Here is a 21,625-nt window from a genome sequence, read left to right on the forward strand (position 1 = left end):
TCTCCTGTCAGTGGAACAGGTGAGCTGCTGAACAAGCGTTAGTTCCTAGAAACACTTTCTATGCCCAGACTAGTGACCTGTTATTTATAATTTTATAATTAATATTATGTGAATGCACTAAACCCACAAATGATAGAAGATAAGATTAAATATTATTAATCATATTACTATCAAATGTAAATAAGTATAACAGATAACTAATTTTAATGAAAAAATGATATTAATAATCATTTTAATATTGATTATATTTCATTTCAAAGGTTTGGATGTCTGTGAACATTACAGAATATTCAGGATGGTGTAAAGATCATGATATTAATAATAACAGGTCATGATCTAAAGCTGGTCTGAGGTCTAAAACTGCCCTGGGCCTAAAGCCCTGCAGATACATTTAGTTTCTGTAAACAACAAATAAATAACAGCAGCTGGATTCTACTTGGTTCCTTAAATTGAGTCACGTAGTTTTGCGAGTTCTGCAGCTCACACGTTCACTAGGGAGCTCTGCCAGCTGATTGGTTCTTTTGGTATCTAGTGCAGTTCTGGTACTGAGCAGCATGGATGCATCAGCAGATTTCACTGTAGTCTGTGTTCATAATGGATTAAGAAAGGACAGGAAAACATTGTTAACTCAAATATATCATTATAATAAACATGTATAGATACTTTATCATACATAGCTACCAGGCTGTAACTAACCCCAACCCCCCTAGAGTACTTTTAAAGGGGCATTATGGAAGTTTGACAGCCAAAACATGTATAGAAATAATAAATTTCTTCTTCATACATTCTCCTGCAATGCCCTGGTCCTGTAGAATGAGCCCTGGCATTTTTACAGTGATTGCCCGTTTTTCTGTAAAATCACAGAAAGAGAGCTGCTCAGGTCAAGCAGGCTGCTTCATGCGCGTTCACGCTCAGGCATAGCCCTCCAAACCGTTCTTTGAACGTTGTTTCAGCTGTGATCAAGCATATAGTTATTACAGATACAAAAGACGAGTTTCTTTTTTACATTAATGGTATTTTTTACAGTAAGATGCCCAAATTTTTATTTGAGACTCGCCGAATGGCATTTAATTCACTGATAAAAAGATGTGGGTTCAACTTTCATTTTGGAACAATTTTTCAAACAAGGGAAGGGAATGATCTGAGCATGCAGGAAGACTGACCCATCTTAAACCTTTGTCGGCTGTGCTGAAGAGAAAGGTACAGAACCAAATTATTTAATTAATTAGCTGCACGTTCTCCTGTCCTCTGGGCCACACACACACACACACACGGGACTGTCTCAGCTGTTATTTTCGTTAAGGAGTGTGCACGTACAGCATGCGCACCTCGTGCACGAGCCTCCTATTGAAGCTGCCGTTACACTTTTGGCCTGAGGGGGCAATCGCGAGCACAAAAATTAAAAACAATGTAAAGTCCCTTTAATACTTATCTTTTTTACCTCAGAGAAATCTCAACACACACACACTTTTAAACACCGTGTGTGAACGGGTTATTCCAAATTTTTCAGAAACAAGAATTCTGACCTTAAAACCAATCAAAACCCGAATAGAGGCTACATGTAAACAATGTGAGTCATCCCCCGCCCTTGATGGAACCATTTCAAGCTAAAGGGAACATTTAGTGAGAGTTAATGTAAAAGGATGTTAGTGAATGTGACAGTAAACAAGTAAAAATATTACACACCGTGGCTTTAATCGTAAATAATCACTTTTATTGTTGGTGTTTAAAAATTCAAAGATTCAGAAAAAGATACTTTTTTTTCTTCAAGATGGCATTTACTCAGTTGTCAGAACATTTCACACCTGAGGAAAGCTAGTTTACAGGCTTGTTGCCATGACAACTATATCCTGAGAGTCCATTTGTATATGTTTGAAGGAGCCGAATTTGGAGTAAAACTCGAGCATCCTTCGATCACTTCGCCTCAACTCACAAAACGCTCCTCTGGACCCTGGAGGACAAACAAAGATGGCGTCTGTCAGTGACTGAGTGGTGGCAAACTAATAATCCAACTTTAACCGAGCGTTTAGCCTAGAAATCTAGACAGACAGCAGCAGGAGTGAAATCATTTACTCTGCATGTCGGTCCAGCCATGCTCCATACAAGCCTCGGTAGCTCTGGCCAGTCTGGTGGGACGCCAATCACAGCACCCCGTGGGTGTGGTGGGCCAATCACAGCGCCCCGTGGGTGTGGTGGGCCAATCAAAGCGCCCAGTGGGTGTGGTGTGCCAATCACAGCGCCCCGTGGGTGTGGTGGGCCAATCACAGCGCCCCGTGGGTGTGGTGGGCCAATCAAAGCGCCCAGTGGGTGTGGTGGGCCAATCACAGCGCCCTGTGGGTGTGGTGGGCCAATCACAGTGGCCCGTGGGTGTGGTGGTCCAATCACAGCGTTTGATAAGTTTGGTGGGTGGGATGATGCGATGGAGCAGAAGAACAAAGATGGCGACGACTTAATTGAAACAGCTTTGGACTTTTCTGAGTCAAGAGCAGATAGCGGTACTTCAGTTTATCAGGAAAAGGATGTTTTTGGGTCTTAACGGTACAGAGGACTGCCCCGCTGACTGACATCTGTAGCTGTGAGTCTGTCACGTTGTTCGTTGTCCAATAGCATGTGGAGACAGTCTGAAAGACAACCGTAGATCCCGCCCCACGGCTGAGCTGTCTAAGGGGCGTGGCCAGATTATAGATTCTCATACATAGGATGGGTTGCCAGGCTCCTGAGCTTCACCTTTAAATTACTTTGGATTAAAAGGACTAGAGCGCCCCCCTGTGGTGAGTATCTGACCTCGACCTGAGAGTTCAATGAGTTTGAGCAAAACCAGTTGATCGGAGGTCTGGACCTACCGTTGCTGCTGATGGAGGACAACAGCTGACCCACCATACGCTTGGCTGGAGTCGGGTCAGTGACTCGGGGAAGCACTTGCACAACGACCAGAGAGGGGAAATCCTTCAACAGCGACTCATTCACATCTCTCTGAGGGGGAAAGATGATGAGTTGGGTCATCTGGTATCACAGAAACAATCAGATGTTTTACACAAGAACCTGAATCCCTGCAGCAACTGCTTTGGCGTCAGTCAGCGCCAGAGCATAACCACAAGTCCCGAGCTCATCCTCCAGGACAAAAGCGCACCCAGGGGAGGGGGAGATTTGGCCCGACGACAGGCTGCAGACAAGCAGCCCAGAAGTATCTTAGGAAAGCGTTTTTGTCTAACAGCATGATGCTTCCAATAAACCAGCAAATAGGAGCTAATGCTTGTTCTTTGACCGCACTCGTTCCTACCAATCACTGATGAGCGGAAGCTGCAACATCAGAGGGCTCTGCTCCTTTCCTCCACTCAGCATCTCCTCCCAGATCTTCTGCACTTGTGTCTAGAAACGGGAAAACGATTACATGCATGTTCTCGCCCAAAGGGGACGGACCGTCTGAGGCTTCTCACCTTGTCCTTGTCGCAGTAAGCACGCATGAAGTAAACCGGAGTCGTAGGAGGGTGTTTGAAAAGGTCCCGGTTCCCGTGTCCTGGCAGCATCCTCTGCAGACACACGGTTTCAGGCTGCAGCCTACAGCGGTTTAGTTTAATAACGGTTTGCTTTGGTTACCTGGATCTCCCCGGAGAGGCCTCCTCTGAAGCCCCAGGGTTCAGGATCTTCACTCATTACCAGGGCAGAAGGTTGACCCTGACCTCCTGCGGAGAAAAACAATTACTGCTGCCTGTTTTCAGTCTGCAGACCATATCTGATGCTTCATTAAGAACCGGCTTTCTGACCCAGCATTTTGACATAGGCCCGTGCCAGACCGACGCCGCTCTTGATGTCACAGATGTAGTTGTAGAGGTCGTACAGGATGCTGCGGTTTGGGGCGTTCGACAGACGGTTGAACATCTGCACCACATCTTCACACCTGCTGTCGAACCGCCGCGCCTTGGATCGCCACTCCTCTGTCTGACAAACGCAGCTTGAGTCAAGAATCCGTTTGGACACGACAAACTCTCATTACCTTGTCCGTCTGCTCTGCTGCCGCCTGTCTGTGGATTTTGAGCCAGTGCAGCTCCTCCAGCATGTTCCTGGCTATGCCCCCATACTCGTACGGCAAGTAGAAGAGGTCAGAAAGCAGCTTCAGGTCATCCAGAGTCAGAGGTTCTGCTGTGTACAACGGGTTCTCCCCAGGACCAGGACAGTAGGGACTCTCAGACACGTCCATCTGCATGGGCTCCTCGTCTGAAGACTCTTGCTCGAGGAGAGCTGGACGACGAGAACCTGAATCCAGACAGTTGGGACTTTAATTCTCTAGTTTCTGAAACAAACACATAAGGTTTTATGGAGGTCTACCTCCTGGCTGATCGGTGCTCATGAACTCCTGCAGCCAGTCGGTGAGGGCCAGGGTCAGGGCTTTCTGGGGGCTGTAGCAGGGCTCCGTCTCCTCTTCTCCAGCTGCTGGACATCAGACAGAGGGCTGTTGGAGCTGCTCTAGAGCTATTATCCATTTTACTCAACATTCAAAATTAAATGATTAATTAATCTGCATTATCAGAAATCAGGATTTATTTTAACGTTCAACAAGCTCGTTCTGAAGGTCCGACTCAAAATGAGATGTTTCATCCATTCAGTCACAGAAATCGCCACAGACTCTTCTTCAGCCTCCAAGGACGCTTCATCCTGGACTTTTATTTAGGTTTGTGTCATTCATGCCAACCTGAACCCAGATAATCAAGCAAGATTCATCCGTAGAGTCTGGTCGCTCATGTCCTCAAGTCAACAAGCAAGAGTCAGTTTCATTGTTTAGAGCTGCTGTCAGAACATTTCTGGTCATGCACGCTCCCGTTTCCTTGAGTCAGCTGCAGTGTGTTACTAACACCTATCCTGGTTGGACTCTGTTAAATATCATCCCTAATCTGTTTTCCTGATGGGAAAAATGCTGTTATCTAAAGAGAATGACATCATAAAGTGTTATCAGAACCAAACAAGCTCCAACAGCATCAGATAACTTGAGATGATGTCACGAAAGTGCAGTATAAAGCCTGTCTGCTATAAAACATTCAGTTTTTATCTAATTCTTCATCTGATGTTCAGAACCTCCAGTACCAGATGAAATGGGCCACAGCACCATAGAACCTCTGCTGGGTGATTTTAGAACCGTCAGAAACGTGGACACACCTCCTAAATTAGCATGACACAACCCACGCCAACGTCCGCCATGTCTAAACACTGCTGACAGAACAACGCTAGCCTTAGCCAATGCTAATGCTAGGCTTAGCTAATGCTAACGCTAGCCTTAGCCAACGCCAACTCTAGCTTTAGCCAACGCCAACTCTAGCCTTAACCAACGCCAACTCTAGCCTTAACCAACGCAAAAGCTAGCTTTAGCCAACGCCAACTCTAGCCTTAGCCAACGCCAACTCTAGCCTTAGCCAACGCCAACTCTAGCCTTAGCCAACGCAAAAGCTAGCCTTAGCCAACGCAAAAGCTAGCCTTAGCCAACGCAAAAGCTAGCCTTAGCCAACGCTAACTCTAGCCTTAGCCAACGCTAACTCTAGCCTTAGCCAATGCGTGTTGTATGAGAGGAAAACAATGCAGAAGAATGTTGGAGCTCTTATGGAACATTCCAGGATGTTCCGGGAATAACTGGATAAATCCATAACTAACTTACTGAGATATCCGGATCCTGAACACGTCGGTACAGTTTACAGCCTCAGGCAGCATCACAGAGCCGTCGGGTAAACCGGCCAATCAGCATGCAGCTAATTTAACATTAACTCCTGGATGACTGGGCGGGGCTAACCGGTCTTTCCATTGTAGAGCTTTATTATGGGGTTGCCATTTAAATGATAAATGAGCCGCCTTTCAGAGTCAGAGGACTCCAAAATGCTTTAAGCTACAGCGCCTCATTCATCCGTTCACACACACACACATTCACACACTGGAGGTGATGAGCTACGATGTTGCCACAGCTGGCCTGTGGTGCACGAGGCTGCTGAACACAGCTGCCACCGGTCCCTCCAACCACCACCAGGTGTCTTGCCCAAAGACACAACAGCAGCACTCTCTGGTTGGAGATGGGATCGAACCTGCAACCTTCCGTTACAGGAAAAGCCGCTCTACCTCCTGAAGCACTGCTGTCCTCGTTATCGGGGCTCCTGGGCCGTTTCGTCTGCTTTATAGAGACTCAGATAAGTTTCCTGTTATATAAAATGGTGACTCTAGAGCTGCTTCAAACAGATGCCTCCTGTGATGTTAGAGACGACCTGCACACACTCACCTGTTTCCACCACCCTCGGTCCCTCTTTAGGTGAAGCTTTGCACCACGTTGCCAACGTGTGGATGGCCACAAAGTTGGAGTAAAACTCACAGTTGGGATTAGTGAGAACTCCCCTCAGCTTCGGTATCAGATCAGTGGGCCGGTGCTGACAAGGCAACAAGGTTTTACGCTTCAGAACGAACAGAAACGTGGAGATGAACAACAACTCACCTTATAAGGGCCGAGGAAGATTCTTTGGGGGTCGTAATCGTTGGCGTGAATGTTGTCCCATATGACCGGCGCCCTTCTCAGGACAGAGGACACCTCCTCGATGGACTGGACGGAGATTGTGTGGGACACCACTTTGGGACCTAAAAAGGCACAGATATTAAAATGTGTGCAAAAGGAAAACATCCAGTGATTTTAGGGAAACCTAAGCTCACCGGTCCAAAGAACGTCGATGCCAGGAAGGAGATTTTCTCCCACCGTGAGTAGATATGAGGACCGCAACACGTCGGGGGTGCAGAACGCAGCGCAGTAGTCTGAGGGTTCACATGATATTTTAGATGAATGGGATTCTGTCCATTTGGTGGCATTTCATGTTCTCCTGCTCTTTGACCTGTGGGACAGAAGAGGAAGGTCTCAGGCTCTCCCAGGTGCTGGTACACCTGATTGGTGACAGACACCTGAGCGTGGGCGAAGGAGCTGAAAGCCTCCTTATCAGCAGGGCACATCTCAGTCTCGATGTCATCAAAGAGCAACGAGAAAGACCTGCAGCCAAACTCCTTCACCTGCAGCAGGTGGGATCAGAAAAAAGGAGGAGAGCCTTTAGAAGAACCACCAAGCAGAGAAGCCTAAAAGTCAAACCGTGAGAAAATAGCTCCTGCTTTGGTCCTACCTGGTCCAACTTCTTCTTCAGGGCTGCTACCTCTCTGGGGTTGGAGAACGTGATATCCAGACCGGGAGAGATTGCATAGATGAACTCAACTTTGTGCTGTTCAGCTGCTGAAATCAGGGCGATCAGATGTTCTGGTGGGGGGAAACCATGTTTGTTTTACTGAAGGAGCTGTTTTCATACGAGCAGACAGGAAGTGGCCCTCGGTGCTTTAACACTAGTGTCTGCAGCAGCAGCTAACCCAGCGAGATCGTTTCTACCAGTTAAAGATGAGCTTTTATGAAGGCTGTTAAATCTGTAACATCACTGATAAGAACCACAGAACCGTCCTTCTGGAGATAAGGAGGACTTTGGAGCAACACATAAACCTTAGAAACGCTCAGCTGATCGGTTTCCTACAACAGGGTTAGGGTAAGCACTCCCTGTCCAGTTCAGGGTGTGTCTTGAATCTGCCGATCCGTCTCCGTGCCCCAGGGCACCTGTAGCTATAATCTAATATACCATTGTTATTGTAAAGCACTTTGGGTGCTGTGGAACCCTAGAAGGTGCTCTATCAAAACCATTATTATTATTTTACATAAGGAGAGAGGTACGATATACAACGATGCTAACAGGGCAGCGTTCGTGCGCTCGTTCACTTCTGTTCAGAGATGGGAGGGACAGGGTATATACAGCAATCCTTAAGTAAAATTTACTACTTTTTAATACTTTTTTTACTACCTTCAGAATTTTTTTAAAACCATCACAACACTAAATTGCAAATGTTAATCAGCGACCTATTTACACATTTTTTAACATATATAACATACAAAAAGAATAGACTTAGAGACTCGCTGATGTTGACAACGTATTGCACATATTTATTTTACTTAGAAAATAAGCCAGGCACTTCTGTTCAGGTTCAGACAGTTGAGCACGAGGCCTGAAATGATGCAGAACGACCACTGAATATGACGTCATCATTATGTGACCGGATATGCTAAAGTTTTTTTTTTTTTTTTTTTTTTTTTTTTTTTTTAATTAGAAAAGGCAACATACAAACAAAATGCACCTTACATTATATATTCAAAAGATAATCATTACATGCATACATATTCAACATTTTCCCGTATATGAAAAAGAAAACAATAGAAAACAATAGAAAAAGAACATCTAAAGCTGGGGTCATCTAAGTAATAGATTATTGACTTACTAACTCAAAATCTTCTACAAAGGAAATAAACAAACCAGCCTTTTTCTTTTTAACTAAATTCAAAGATTTAAGTAATAATTTTAAGTCATTTCTCCAATAGGCTAGTGTTGGTTTGGTCTTAAAAAATCGACATTTATGTATAAACTGTTTACATAAAATTAATAACACATTAACACCATAACTAACTTTCTTTTCTTTCAAAAACACTCCAAACATTATCATATTTAAGGTAAATGGGGAAATTTGAATCCCACTAGAACAAAGCCAGGCATGAAAATCTAACCAAAATATTTGTATAAAATTGCACAAAAAAAATAGATGGTCTAAGTCCTCCTCTTCTGTTTCACAAAATACACAATTACCAGCTTCTATATTGAATCTATCCCCAAGGAGTCTATTGGTTGGGTAAATTTTATTCAAAATTTTAAATTGGACTTCTTTCCCTTTAGGAGCGATAGGGAAGGTGATATAATCACTTCTTATTTTTTCAATTTCTTCCCTTTGGAAATCTTTTAATATGTAATTACGTCTAAGTAAGTTTGGATAGAAGAGATTCCTTAATGAAGATCTTAGAAACTTATTATTGCATTTATCATCACAAAATCGAATATCTTCTATAAATAATTGTCTTAACCTGGGGGAGATGCCAGAATATATTATATCATTTACAACTATGTTTTTGAGTGACAGTGGAATTGATCTTATAACCCGATTAAATTTATTTTTAGAACATTGGATATTAAACTTTTGACAAAAATCTTGATGTTCTAGAACATGTCCTTCATTATCTACAAAATGGGCAATTGCCCAAACACCTTTGGAAAGCCAATCTTGGATAAAAATAGATTTTCTGTTCATTAGGATATATCTATTGTTCCAAATTGGGCTATTATGTGGAGTGAAGTTATGTTTAAATAACATTTTCCAATAAAGAAGGACCTGTTTATGAAATGCAGAAAGTTTAATAGGTAGCCTAGTAATTTCAAAGTCACATTTTAGAAGAAAATCGATACCTCCCAGTTTGTTAAAGACCTTACTTGGTATAGAAAACCAGACGGAGTGTGGATTATTTAGGAAGGATTTTAACCATTTCACTTTCAAAACACCATTCATTACATCAAAGTCAATTGCGTTTCCCCCACCTTCAATGTATGGTTTAACCAAATCATCTTTAGATATATAATGGCATTTATTTCTCCAAATAAAGTTAAAATTTAAGCTATTAATTGTTTTAATGATTTTATTTGATATTGATAAAGAGTAAGCTGGATATATAAATCTAGATAAACTATCCATTTTGGTTAATAATATTCTTCCAAAAATTGTGATGTCTCTTTGTAACCAGTTATTTAAGATTGTCTTACATTTGTCAACATTATCTGAAATATTTACTTTTTCCATCACTTTGTGATCTTTTGAAATTGTGATGCCCAGATATTTTACTTCCTTTTTCACCTGTATATCGTACAAAAACTGTGCCTGACATTCCTTTAACGCCAATAGTTCACATTTATTTAAATTTAATTTTAAGCCTGAAGCTTTTGAGAATGTAGTTATTATTTGTTTTACTAGGGGAATTTGATGTTCATTTTTTAAGAAAAGAGTAGTGTCATCTGCAAGTTGACTAATTATTAACGAATTATCTATAATCTCAATTCCGGCCACATTGCTATTTTTAATTAAAATTGCGAGCATCTCCACAACCATTATGAATAACAGCGGAGAGCTTCCACATCCTTGTCTAATTCCTCTTTTAATGCTAAATCTTTTACCAGTGCCATGGCCTAACGACACAGAGCTATTTATATCATTATATAGTATATCTATTATCTTCCTAAATTTATTCCCAAATCCAAATCGAGTTAGTGTTTCTAAAATAAAAGGATGTTCTACTGAATCGAAAGCTTTATAAAAGTCCAAGAAAAGAATAAAACTGTCATCTCTAATTAGATCATTGTAGTCCAGTAAGTCTAAAACCAATCTGATATTATTATGAATGTTCCTGTCTTTCAAAAACCCTGATTGTGTCTCACTAATTATACTTGAAACCCCTTGTTTAAGCCTTGTTGCAATTGAGCTAGAGAAAATTTTATAATCTGTATTTAGTAACGTTATAGGCCTTAAGTTATCCAATTGTCGCTTATCTTTGGTTGGTTTAGGAATTAATGTAATTAATCCTTGTTTCATGCTAGGCATCAATTCTCCCTTTTCAATACTGGCCAGTATAGCTTTGAATAAGATTTCCCTTAAGTCTTCCCAAAAAAATTGGAAGAAATTAACTGTAAGCCCATCTGGACCAGGGGATTTATTAAGCGCCATTTTCTTAATCGATGCATCTAATTCTTCAATTTTAAGGTCAGATTCACAAATTTCCTTAAATGATTCATTAATTTTGGGGATCAGATTATCTATTTGTTCAAAAAAGGCATCACAGTCTGCTTGAGAGAACTGTGAGGAGTATAAATTAGAATAGAATGTATAAGTTTCGTTTTCCAAGATTTTAGGGTCGTCACATTCAATACCATCAATTAACAGGGAAGATATAAGATTTCTTTTCTGTCTGCTCTTTTCTAAATTAAAAAAATATGAGGAATTTTTTTCCCCCTCCTCTATCCATTTAGCGCGTGAACGCACAAAAGCTCCTTCTGCTTTATTTAAGTAGAGCTGATCTAATTTAGTTTGCAACTCCATAAGTTTACTCTTTTCTTGGCTATCTAGATCATCCTTACTACAGTAATAAGTAATTTCTTGGAATAATTTACATTCATATTCTCTTTGCTTTCGACTTATATTTTTACTGAATTGAATAGTAAATTCTCTAATCTTGAATTTAATGAATTCCCATTTACTGATATATCCTACAATTAAACGGTCAGCCATAATATCTTTTATAATTTTTTTGACTATGTTGCAGTAATCTTCATTTTGTAAAAGTTTGGCATTGAACTTCCAATAAGTTCTTTTATTTGATTGTCTAATTTCCGATTTTAAGCATAGTTCAATAAAGCAATGATCAGAAAGAGGTGCATTTGACATCACAGCATTTACAGTGTGGTTAAGAATTTTGCCACTTCCTAGCCAATAGTCTATTCTAGATTTACATGTTCCATTTGGCTTAAACCAGGAAAAACTTTTCATTTCCGGATTTCTTACTCTCCAAATATCTGTCAAATTGTTGTTTATCAAAAATTCTATAATTAAGTTATTTCTTTGTGGTCTACCTGTCCTTGAGGGCCATCTATCAGTCCATTCATCAGGAGTCATATTCCAATCACCACCCATTAAAATATATTCCGTAAGGTATCGATCTTTAAGTTCGGAAATATTTAAAGTTATATCTTCTAACATATTTTTATTCTGACTTTCATTGTTATATCCGTAAACATTGACTAAAATGAAAAACAAACTTTCAACTCTCATTACAGCGATCAACCAATGACCATTCAAGTCAGTTCGTTGTATTACAAGATCCCCAGGAAAGTTATTGAATAAAATTGCTACACCCCCCGACCTTGTTGAGCCATGGCTAAACAAGATTTTGCTGCCCCATTGGTTTGACCAAAAAGATACATCACTATCAGATGAATGAGTCTCTTGTAGGAATATGCAGTTTGATTTTTTACCTTTGCAGTACAAAAATAAGGCTTTTCTTTTAACAGATTCTCTTAAACCCCTAACATTTAAAGAACCAAAACAAATGTTAACATTCAACATGAACTATAGATAGAATATCGCTCACCACGTGAAAAAGATGAGAAAGAAGAAAAAATACTAAATGCTGAGCTCCTCAGACCGCTAACAAGTTTCCACTATTTCAGTTGTCATTTTTAGTTCTCCTGTGTGTCCTCAACTTTGCGTCCATCAATGAAGGCATGTGGACCACGAAAGTAGGCTCGTTTACCCGCACGTCTTGCCTTCTCCACCAGAGGCCATAGGCGCTGTCGATCTTGTATGTCCTCCTGCGGCAACATCTCTGCGAAGCTGATGCGTTCTTGTTTGCAGATTGAAGAATCCTTGGTGCGCCTCCACAGTTCTTCTTTAATTCGCCTTTGTGTGAATAAAATAATGATGTTTCTGTTTCTGCCATCAACTCGTTTCCCTAAGCGATGAACCACATCAACGGCCTCTTCTAAGTTCAAATCAGGGGCAATCTTCCCAAGCGTTTGCAAAACCTTCACTCTAATGTTTTCGTCTTTGTCTTCCTTCACCCCTTTTAGCTTTAAGCACCACCTCATTCGGTAGCGCTCTTGTTCTCTCACTCTTCTTTTTAAGTCTTCGTTTTCTTTAAGCAGCTGTTCATTCGCATTTGACAGATTAACAACTTTCAGTTTGCAGTCAACTATCTCTGCGGCATTAAACTCCACAGCCTTAGCCAAGCTGGCAACCATAGCTGCACTTTGTCTGTTTTGTTCCTTGATATCTTCCAGCTGCACTTCAAATTTCTTCTCAAGTCCCAGAATAGCTTCAAAAATAGTTTTATTGGAGATATCATCTTCCTTCTCTAAAGATTTTGTTCTTTTCTCACCCGGCGGTTGTTTTGATGGAGTTGGTGGCGCAGAGTCTGCTCCCCGTTCTCGCTTGTTTAAACCCACGTTGGCAGCTTCAGTGTTAGCATAGTCATGGTCTCTGACTTTAGCATGCGGAGACGTCTTAACATTGGGATTTGATGGCACAAATTGCAGCTTTGCATCCTTAATAATTTTTTGGGTATCCATAGTTATATTTCGAGTGGTATGAGAATAAAGTTACTTAACAAAATCTGCGGTCTTTCGGAGCTCCTGAGAAAACACGACCGTTCAAGCCGCCATCTTGGTGCGCCCCCCCGGATATGCTAAAGTAGGGCTGCTCGATTATGGCAAAAACAATAATCACGATTATTGTGACTGAAATTGAGATCTCGATTATTTAAGACGATTTTTCAATTTATGTAGATTTTTTTGTTTTGTTTTTATTCAGCCATAAAATTGCTCAGGGCACAATCAGGACAAAAATAAATAAGAAACAAGATGATCACTAAAATAACTCCTGATTCCCAATATAAAAAGACCAATATACTTATAGCTCATAGTTTATGACCCAAGGGCTATAAACCTTGGTTTAACTAATTTAAGTCTAACCAGTACAGACCCAAATACCAATATCTTGCAAATACTGACAGCAAGAATTATACAGTGGCATTTATAACAAATAAATGCAAATAAATTGATGTTCACAAATAACATTTATTTAGTCATGTCAAGGTGCTGTAGGAGAATACACCAGCACAGTGTCCTCAGAGAGATTAGTTATTATTTATCAGCGTGAGGAACTTATTTCTACCTTATTTATAAACTATTTATTTACAAGTCCATCAGTTAATGTAATAATTGTCCCAACCACAGCTACACCCCCACCCCCCAACCCGGTTTCACAGCAATCGGGGCAAGATGTACATGCGTGTGTTTAGCGCGCCGCACGCGCACATTTAGCCGTTTTTAGAGGCTCAGGAGCCCGCAGGTACGGTGTGTGTGTCACTCGCTCTGGTTACTCCAACAAGGAGCCGGCTCTGAGAGCTGTTTCTTCAGCGACTGACACATCACTACATCATTCCCTTTCCTAATGTCCTGAAGAACGGTCGGGAGCGCAGGCGGAGTGTTTAGCTAACCTGCAGGAAATGTCGACGACAGTTATCCAGAAAGTAGCTAAGGGTTACCAGAGATGTTTCTGAGGTGTTCGCTAGGTACTTTTAAGATTTAAAAAGTTAAGAAGGGGGGTCTGAAAAGCTGCTAGAAATAGCGTCAAAGTCGCTAAGTTGGCAACACTGTCGCTTCATTTACAACTCAGGGCAGCGCAAGTGGGAGGAGCAAATAATCGGCTTGTTTTGTTTTTATAATCGTTCAAAACATTTCATTCGGAATATATTTCTATGTCGATGTTCAGAATACGACACCTGATAGTCTGAAAAATAATACCTAATTTGGAAAAAATAATACCTCTGAGACCAAATTTAACACTTTTAATGGCCTTAAATTTGACTATTTTTATTTATCACTTTTTAATACTTTTTAAAACCCCGCGGACACCCTGGAGGGAGGTCTCGGGTGGAGGACTCATCGACAACCAGGTCACAGGTCCAACCAGGCTGGGGGGGTGTTCACAGCATCTGTCTACGATCCCTCTACGGGGAAGACCGAAGACTCACGGGCACCAGATTCTGATAAGATGATTTTTTTGTGGGACAGGCAGAGATAAATGCCCTCCTTGCCTTCCCGTTATGTTGGTCTCAGCTCTTCCAACAAGCTGAATAAGGATGTTTTGATTAGTTATCATTTAATCGTAACCCATCCAACACCGGTGTGCCGAGTCTATGCACCAGCGGAGAGCTCTTGGGAGATCCAGCTGCTTAGCAAAGTCGTCTCGGCGAGGCCGACGAGTGGTTTAACTTCGGGGTATCCGACAGTCGTACGCCCCTTGAACCCAGCCGGCTGGTCTGGGATACTCTCTGGTTGACTTCTGCTGACGGGACGTTTTACGTCTGATGCCGTTGTTGCCGGTTAAAGCGAAGAATGGTTGTTTGGTTCTGAAAAAGGAGGTTCTAAGCTGCTAGGAAGAGTTCTGCTACGAGATCTGGTCTGACCTCACAACAGGTGTTCATTTAGTATTTTGGCTGGAACTCAAGAATAGAGGGTGTGTCTCCATCTTTAAGGTCCGTGTTGCACCAATCAGAGCCCAGAAAAATGTGGGAGGTGTTGCCAAAGTCCCCTGACATCACATCTGTTGCTAAGAGACCATAAAGGAGTATTTCACTGATTTTGGGACCTAAATATGATATAACTGACATTGTTAATATGCTGATAATAAAATCATCACATCGAGCAGATTTGTTTGGTGTATTTAAGATCCGAAATAATGGATTTCAACAATAAACTTATTTTGATTCATTCTTACTGTCAACAAATTAAATCCCTTTAGGTAAAACATTCCTTGTTCTGATTGTTCTGCACACCGAGATGAACGCACAGCGACAATAGGTTTTGCTTTCTGTTCTACAAACGGACTCAATGGGGCGATAAAAGCAAGTCAAAACTTCCTAGTCCCTTTTAACTGGAAAACTCCAGTTGAGGCCAGATGCTGTACTCCTGGTGACGTTTTTTTCTTCTTCCGGCTCTTGGAGAGTTCAGACGCTTTTTTCCTCCTCTCCTCCCCATCTTATCCCAAGGCTCTTTGTCTCTGGGTGTACGGCGCTTCAGCATTTTTTCTTTAAACTGGAAACTGAAATTACTAAAATGGACCTGGTCAGTTGGTCTCTCAACGCGATTGACAAAATTTTCTCAACGATGAGAACGGGAGAAGGGGCTCCCGGGTGCCCCTCTGGGTCAGACCCAGCTGGACACATCATGGACTCCTGGAAGCAGCGGAACCTGATCTGCATATCTCAGCTGTCTGTAGAGGATTCTGAAGATGTCTGGATATTCGTGGTGTTGGTGTCAGGTTTCCTGCTTTTTGGCCTGGGAGGTTACCTGGCTTACCGGAAAATTAACGAGCGGTCGAGGAATATTGGCGCTCTCCCGGAGCTCAGGGATGGATTGCACCACGCTGTGAATTCATAGACTCATAATTGTCGAGATGAGCCGTAAGCTTGGAACTTTGGCCGAGATTCATGCGTTGGCGCAAAAGATGGATGCCGTCAAGGAGCGAGTGGACGAATCAGCACGGATTGGGATAGATTAATTTACGCCGTTATTGGGATTTTGAGAGGTTGAGGACCAGCGGAACTTTAAGACAGAGAGGAAATTAGCTCTGCCTGGCCCCAAAACAATTTCTTATCTGAATCTGGTGCCCTTGAGCCTGTGAGGCTGAAATGAATACCCCCTCAGAAGAAATGTGGAATGCTGCTGTTGCCATGGCAACTCTGTCTACCTATCCCAGCCTGGGCAGGACTACGAGCTGTGAAGGCCGCTGAATCATTCCAGCAGTCACTGCGCCCTCTAAATCCAATGACCTCCCCCTGTCCAAACGGAGGTGACGAGCGCTGCTTATCGCGGCTGCATGCACTGACGTGTGGAGAGTCCCAAACCTTACCGCCCCACCTAGTGGACACTTATGTTGTGTAATGTCTGAAGTCTGTTGCATTTCTGTCTGAAGTGTTTTTTGCAGAGCAAAGCTGCCCTCCCTGTGGAGGGTAACTCTGAAGTGCCTTTTTTTCCCTCCACCTGACCCAATACGCATGTAACCCCTCTGATCTCCGTTAAGGTAGCGCAACTCGGGTTGCGAATGACCACAGTCACCAATTTTTGTCATGTTTCTATGTATGTATGTCTGATCTCAGAATTGTGTGTACTGAAACTCTAATTTCCCTCTGGGATTAATAGTATCTTTGAATTGAATTGAATTCTGTCTTTAGTCAGAATGGAGGTAAAAACTGCAGCCCCTAGAGGTCACAGTTGGAACTGCACCACACAAAAGGAGGAGAGTGCCTCTCAGATAAAAATCACGAGCCACTTCACAAGAAGAAATAAAAAAAACGTAAATAACATCATGGCAAAGATAAAAAAACGTGACAAACAAGCATGAGAAAGAAAAAAGTATCCACAGGACCCAGAAGTGGCAGAACCAGCAGAATGAAGAGCAGCTAGTGAGTAAGAAGATGATGAAGTCTTCATCATGAAGAGGAGGTCAAACCAAAGCCAGCCTGAACAGGTGAGTTTTTTGAAGCTTTTTAAGCTAAAACAAGCTTCAATACTCACGTATTTTATTATTTTAAAAAACTATAATTTTTACCTTAAAGTCAAACAAATGTTTAGTTTTAAGAAAAATAATGTTTATAGAAAATAACATCAAATAAGAGAAATTTTCAAGGCCATAAGAAAAGCATTAACGACGTTTAGCTCAGTTTTAAATCGGAGTTCGTCTGAGGAAGACCTGAACCTGCTGGTTGATCTGCTCTGAGCAGCACAGGTGTGTCACGCACCTGCCTCCTTGGGGGAGTACAGCTCTCTCCAGTACATCCTGTGTTTGTAGTCATCTTTAGGGGCATAAAGGTATGTGTTCAAACCCCACTTCTGCTCCCTGGAGAACACAAATATGGTGTCTGTCAGTGCTAACCGGACGTGGAACTAAAGCTTCACTTAATGTCCCTTGAATCTGACGTCTTTAGCAAATTAAAGAAACTAATAATGTATGTTTTCATCTCATCTGTGTTCTTCGGTGCAAGGCTAACGGCGTCTATGCTGGTGCTGCCTCTGGGCCAGTGAGTCTCAGTCCACTCATCTGGATAAATGAGGTTAAATAAATAAAGTAAGTTACAGAAAAATACAACAGCGTGTAAACCTTTAAAACATTTCTTTACGCTGCAGAAGAAGAGCAAATGTTTATTGGTTTAGTCCAGACTTTAATCCAAACGTGGACACAGAAATGCAAACCCTACATCTGTGGTTAATACGTGAACCTGCCCTACCCTAGCCCAGACAAAGCTCATCTCCTTGGATCTAATGTTCCTGCAGTGGTTCCTGGACACGAACCTCTGAAACAGCTCTGTTCTTTGCTCCATGGTCCATGGTCGCCCATAAAACCCTGCAAACAGAAGTCAGCCTGAGCAGAAACGTCCACACAGACAGATGTTCCCACGCATGAATCATCTGGAGCAGTCCTGCTGGTCCCTGAGGGCCACTGTCCCGCAGGAACCCTGCTGGCTCCGATCAGGTGCGCCTGTAGGACGGTGGCCCTATAGGGTCAAGTCTGCACAGCTCCAGGACCAGTGGTCACCAGTTTGCTCACCTTCCACCACCCCGCTGATGAAGCGCGCGGGCCCTCGGGTGGGTCCCCCTCCTGCGGCCGGTGACGTCGACATGTCTTCACGGTTAGCTACGCTGACTGCGCGCTTCCGGGTCCGAAAAGCTGCTTTAATGCTGCTTTCTCCCGCGCAGGTCTAAAGTCTGAAGTGAGGTCACATGACGCTCTTGAAACACTCGTCTTAAAGGCCCCGTGTGAGAAATTCACAGAAATCATAGTAAAAAGATCCGACTCTTTAGCACCACGCAGTTTAGAGTCGGTATTGCAGCTATTGGAGCCCCCGAGGATCAAAAAGGGTTTTTTAATCATTATTTAAAACTTTATTAACAAATATAACAAATACAATACAAAATCGTGTTGCTGTAAACGGCAGCATGTCATCATCTAATTCCAGCTTTCAAGTCAGCGAACAGGTTAGTTGTTTTCATCTAACTTATTTTATTAATTTAATCTAAATAGGTTTTGTTTTTTTTTTTGGAACTTTTTATTTTGATTTTGACATTGTACAACTTGGTTTAACAACCCTGGCGTTGAGCAGGACAATCACAAAAGCAAAAAGAAACAAATAAGTAAATTAATTATTTTTAAACAAATAAATAAATAAAGGAGAAAAAAAAAATTCTATAAAGAATAGAAATACAATCATTTAGTTTCATCGTTAAGATTAAGTTTTCCACGTTGACATCAGAGTAGACAACAGGCAAAACAACAACCCAATACGTCACATTGCTAAGTATTGCTCGACACACTCCCATCTATCCCGGAACCGATCCACCTTCATTTGCAGTATAGATGTCATCTTTTCCATTATGTATATTTGTTTAATTCTCTCTTTCCATTCCTTTATAGTTGGGGAGTTCACCTCCTTCCATTTTACTGTTATAATTTTCTTTGCAGCCAATAATAGAATATGGGCGATATAACTTTGGTCTAAGTTTAATATTTTGTTTGATGTAGCCCCCAACAGATAGAACAAAGGATGTGAAGGTAGCTCCTTTCCCAGGATTTTTTCCAACTCTTCCTTTATGTCTTTCCAATATTTAAGAATAACTGGGCAGTTCCAGAATATATGAGAGTGGTCCCCCACCTCCCCACAGTTCCTCCAGCAAAGTGGGGACAGGTCATCTTTTGCAAACCCTGATACAACTAAGGGGGTAAAAAAGTACCTAGTTTTTATCTGCCAATCAAATTCCTTCCACATTTGGCTGTTGATCCCCCTATGAGTTTGTCTACATACATCTTCCCACTGTTCATCTTCAATTAGTATATTTAATTCTAGTTCCCATTTCTCCTTTATATATTTCGTATTATGTGTAGAGCTAAGTAAGAAGCTTCTATATAGATTAGTAACATAGCCTTTTACTTGGGATTTTTTTCCTATGCGTGAAATAAAATATTGTTCTATTGCATTTGGCTGTTTATAAAGTCTTTCTTTCTCTCTATGATTCATGATATAATGCCTTATCTGAAAATATTTATACATGTCGTTCATGGGGAGGTCGAATTGTTCCCTAATTTGCGAGAATGTTTTAAGCTCTGTTTCTCCAAACAACTGGTCCAGAATTATAAGACCCTTATTCGCCCATTTTTTAAACCCCGAGTCTAATTTGGATGGGGGGAACCCGATGCTATCCAGTATTGGCATGGCCCGGGAAATAGAACCCTTGTCATTCAGCATTTTCTTTACTTCCCTCCAGACCCTCAAAGTATGTTTTATGATTATGTTGTCCACTTTTAATTTCTGGATATCTTTTGGGTTAAGGAATGGTAAAACTGTCAGTTCCGTACCTTTAATTTCGCCTTGTTCTATCTGGTTCCATATTAGGTCCCTATCTCCCTCCAGCCAGTGAACTATCGCTGTTAATTGGGCTGCCCAGTAATAATATTTCAAGTTAGGCACTGCTAGTCCCCCTTTCTCTTTTGGCAGCTGAAGTGTCTTAAGCCTTACCCTTGGTTTTTTATGTTGCCATATAAATTGAGAGATAGGTTTTGAATAAGAAAAACTTTTTTATGTCAGTTATGTTTGCTAATAGCAAGCGGCAGCTAGTTAGTGATGACTTCTGACTACAAAAAATGACAATATTTTGTTCATTTTATTTGAGAAATGTTATATTTCTATTTGCCATTTTGGAAATATACAAGGTAGTGTAGTCTGTAATTGTTTTCTCTCCGTAAACAGAGTCAGATATCATCTGATGGTTCATCAGTGGAGACAGACAAGAGGACGAGGGAGAGGAAGAGGGAGAGGACAGACGTGTGCCAGCGCACAGAGAGGCAGAGGTGTTAGACATGCGACAGAAGCAGGGCAAGCATCCCAAGATGAAGGAGCCGAATTTGCTCAAACCAGCCGCAACGTCCCACGCACAAGAGGAAGAGGCAGAGCTGCAATAAAGTCTAGAAGATCGGCGCTTTCAAGCGCTTTCAAACTATCCCGTTTCTCAAGTTTGCTTGTAGAATATGTGTGATCCTCCATCGCTAGAAGTACGGTGTGGCTAGTTTCTTCTTCTTCTTAGTTACTTTGTCAGACTGCATGCTTACAAGGCGCACTTCTGCCCCCTGCTGTTTCTTTGAGGTTACATTGTGTTTAAATTTAAAAACGCAAACATCAAATGCGAAGCTTAATATGTTGTATGTCCCTAAAAGGTCACTGTATTTTAAGATGGCGCATGCCATATGGAGCACCGGTCTGCTTCTTTTGTCTAAAATATTAAAATATAAAGCTAATAATAATGCTTAGAATAAATGCTTGTTTGAATTATCATTAAAAAAAAAAACAAATTTGAGAATGTGATACAAGAAATTTGATAACTTATAAGATGAAATATCACACATTGGGCCTTTAAAGGGACAGTTCACCAGAATGCCTTTGACATAATGGGCTCGACACACAGGAGGCGACATCGCCTCTCCTCCATTCATTTTCAATGAGACATGCGCGACAAAGCGATAATCGCGGGTTTCTCTCCTACCAAGCGAAACGCGAAAAACGTGCGTGTGAAAGTTTGCACTCGTGCACGTGTCGTGCACGGACGACCCAGCGACGCGATCCCAGAAAGTTGAAACGTTTTCAACTTTTCATCGCTGTAGCTCGGACGAGGACCAATCAACGGAGGTTTCATTCACTGACCAATGAGCGGACAGGATGCTCCGCACATCTCCGAGCAAACATGGAGGAGAAGTTGATTATTATTATGTTTTATAGTAAAATCAGAAGTAAGATTTCACATAACTCTAGCAGCACCTTGTGAAACATCATATCTACCGCTTTATTAACTCTGAACCGCTTAAATAACCTTAATTCCCTCCAACCTGACACAGCCAAACAAAACAACGGAAGTTTCGATTTCGCCATGGAACAGAACGCGTAGACGGCTTTGCCGCTGGCCGCTGCCGCGGATCGCCTCCCGTGTGACAGGTAATAAAAGCGACAGCGACAAATTTCGCTGATCGCGGTCGTTTGTCGCCTCCCGTGTGTCGAGCCCATTACTCATGAATGCATTTGATACTTTCCACCTTAAAACCTCCCAACTTGGAC

At 41.8% G+C, this 21,625-nt stretch overlaps 1 protein-coding gene across 2 annotated transcripts; it reads right to left on the reverse strand.

Annotated features, from left to right (window-relative positions):
* Positions 1-1,692: 1,692 nt before the first annotated feature.
* On the reverse strand, positions 1,693-18,234 carry ogal (O-GlcNAcase like). Of its 2 annotated transcripts, none has more exons than XM_070552015.1 (17): positions 18,076-18,234; positions 17,820-17,871; positions 17,270-17,367; positions 7,131-7,261; positions 6,852-7,023; positions 6,676-6,774; positions 6,464-6,603; positions 6,254-6,398; positions 4,327-4,428; positions 3,995-4,254; positions 3,765-3,939; positions 3,598-3,683; positions 3,438-3,530; positions 3,281-3,369; positions 3,043-3,163; positions 2,844-2,973; positions 1,693-1,951 (listed from the first exon to the last, which is right to left on the reverse strand). In XM_070552015.1, exons 1-17 carry the CDS (start codon positions 18,146-18,148, stop codon positions 1,821-1,823), a joined length of 2,097 nt encoding a protein of 698 aa, XP_070408116.1. In that variant the 5' UTR covers positions 18,149-18,234; the 3' UTR covers positions 1,693-1,820. The 2 variants fall into 2 exon arrangements, with proteins under 2 accessions (XP_070408116.1, XP_015825682.1); XM_015970196.3 differs by having other exon boundaries at positions 4,327-4,431.
* Between the last annotated feature and the right edge of the window lie 3,391 nt (positions 18,235-21,625).

This window comes from Nothobranchius furzeri, chromosome 6 (genome assembly GCF_043380555.1).
Source record: "Nothobranchius furzeri strain GRZ-AD chromosome 6, NfurGRZ-RIMD1, whole genome shotgun sequence".
Classification (NCBI taxonomy): domain Eukaryota; kingdom Metazoa; phylum Chordata; class Actinopteri; order Cyprinodontiformes; family Nothobranchiidae; genus Nothobranchius; species Nothobranchius furzeri.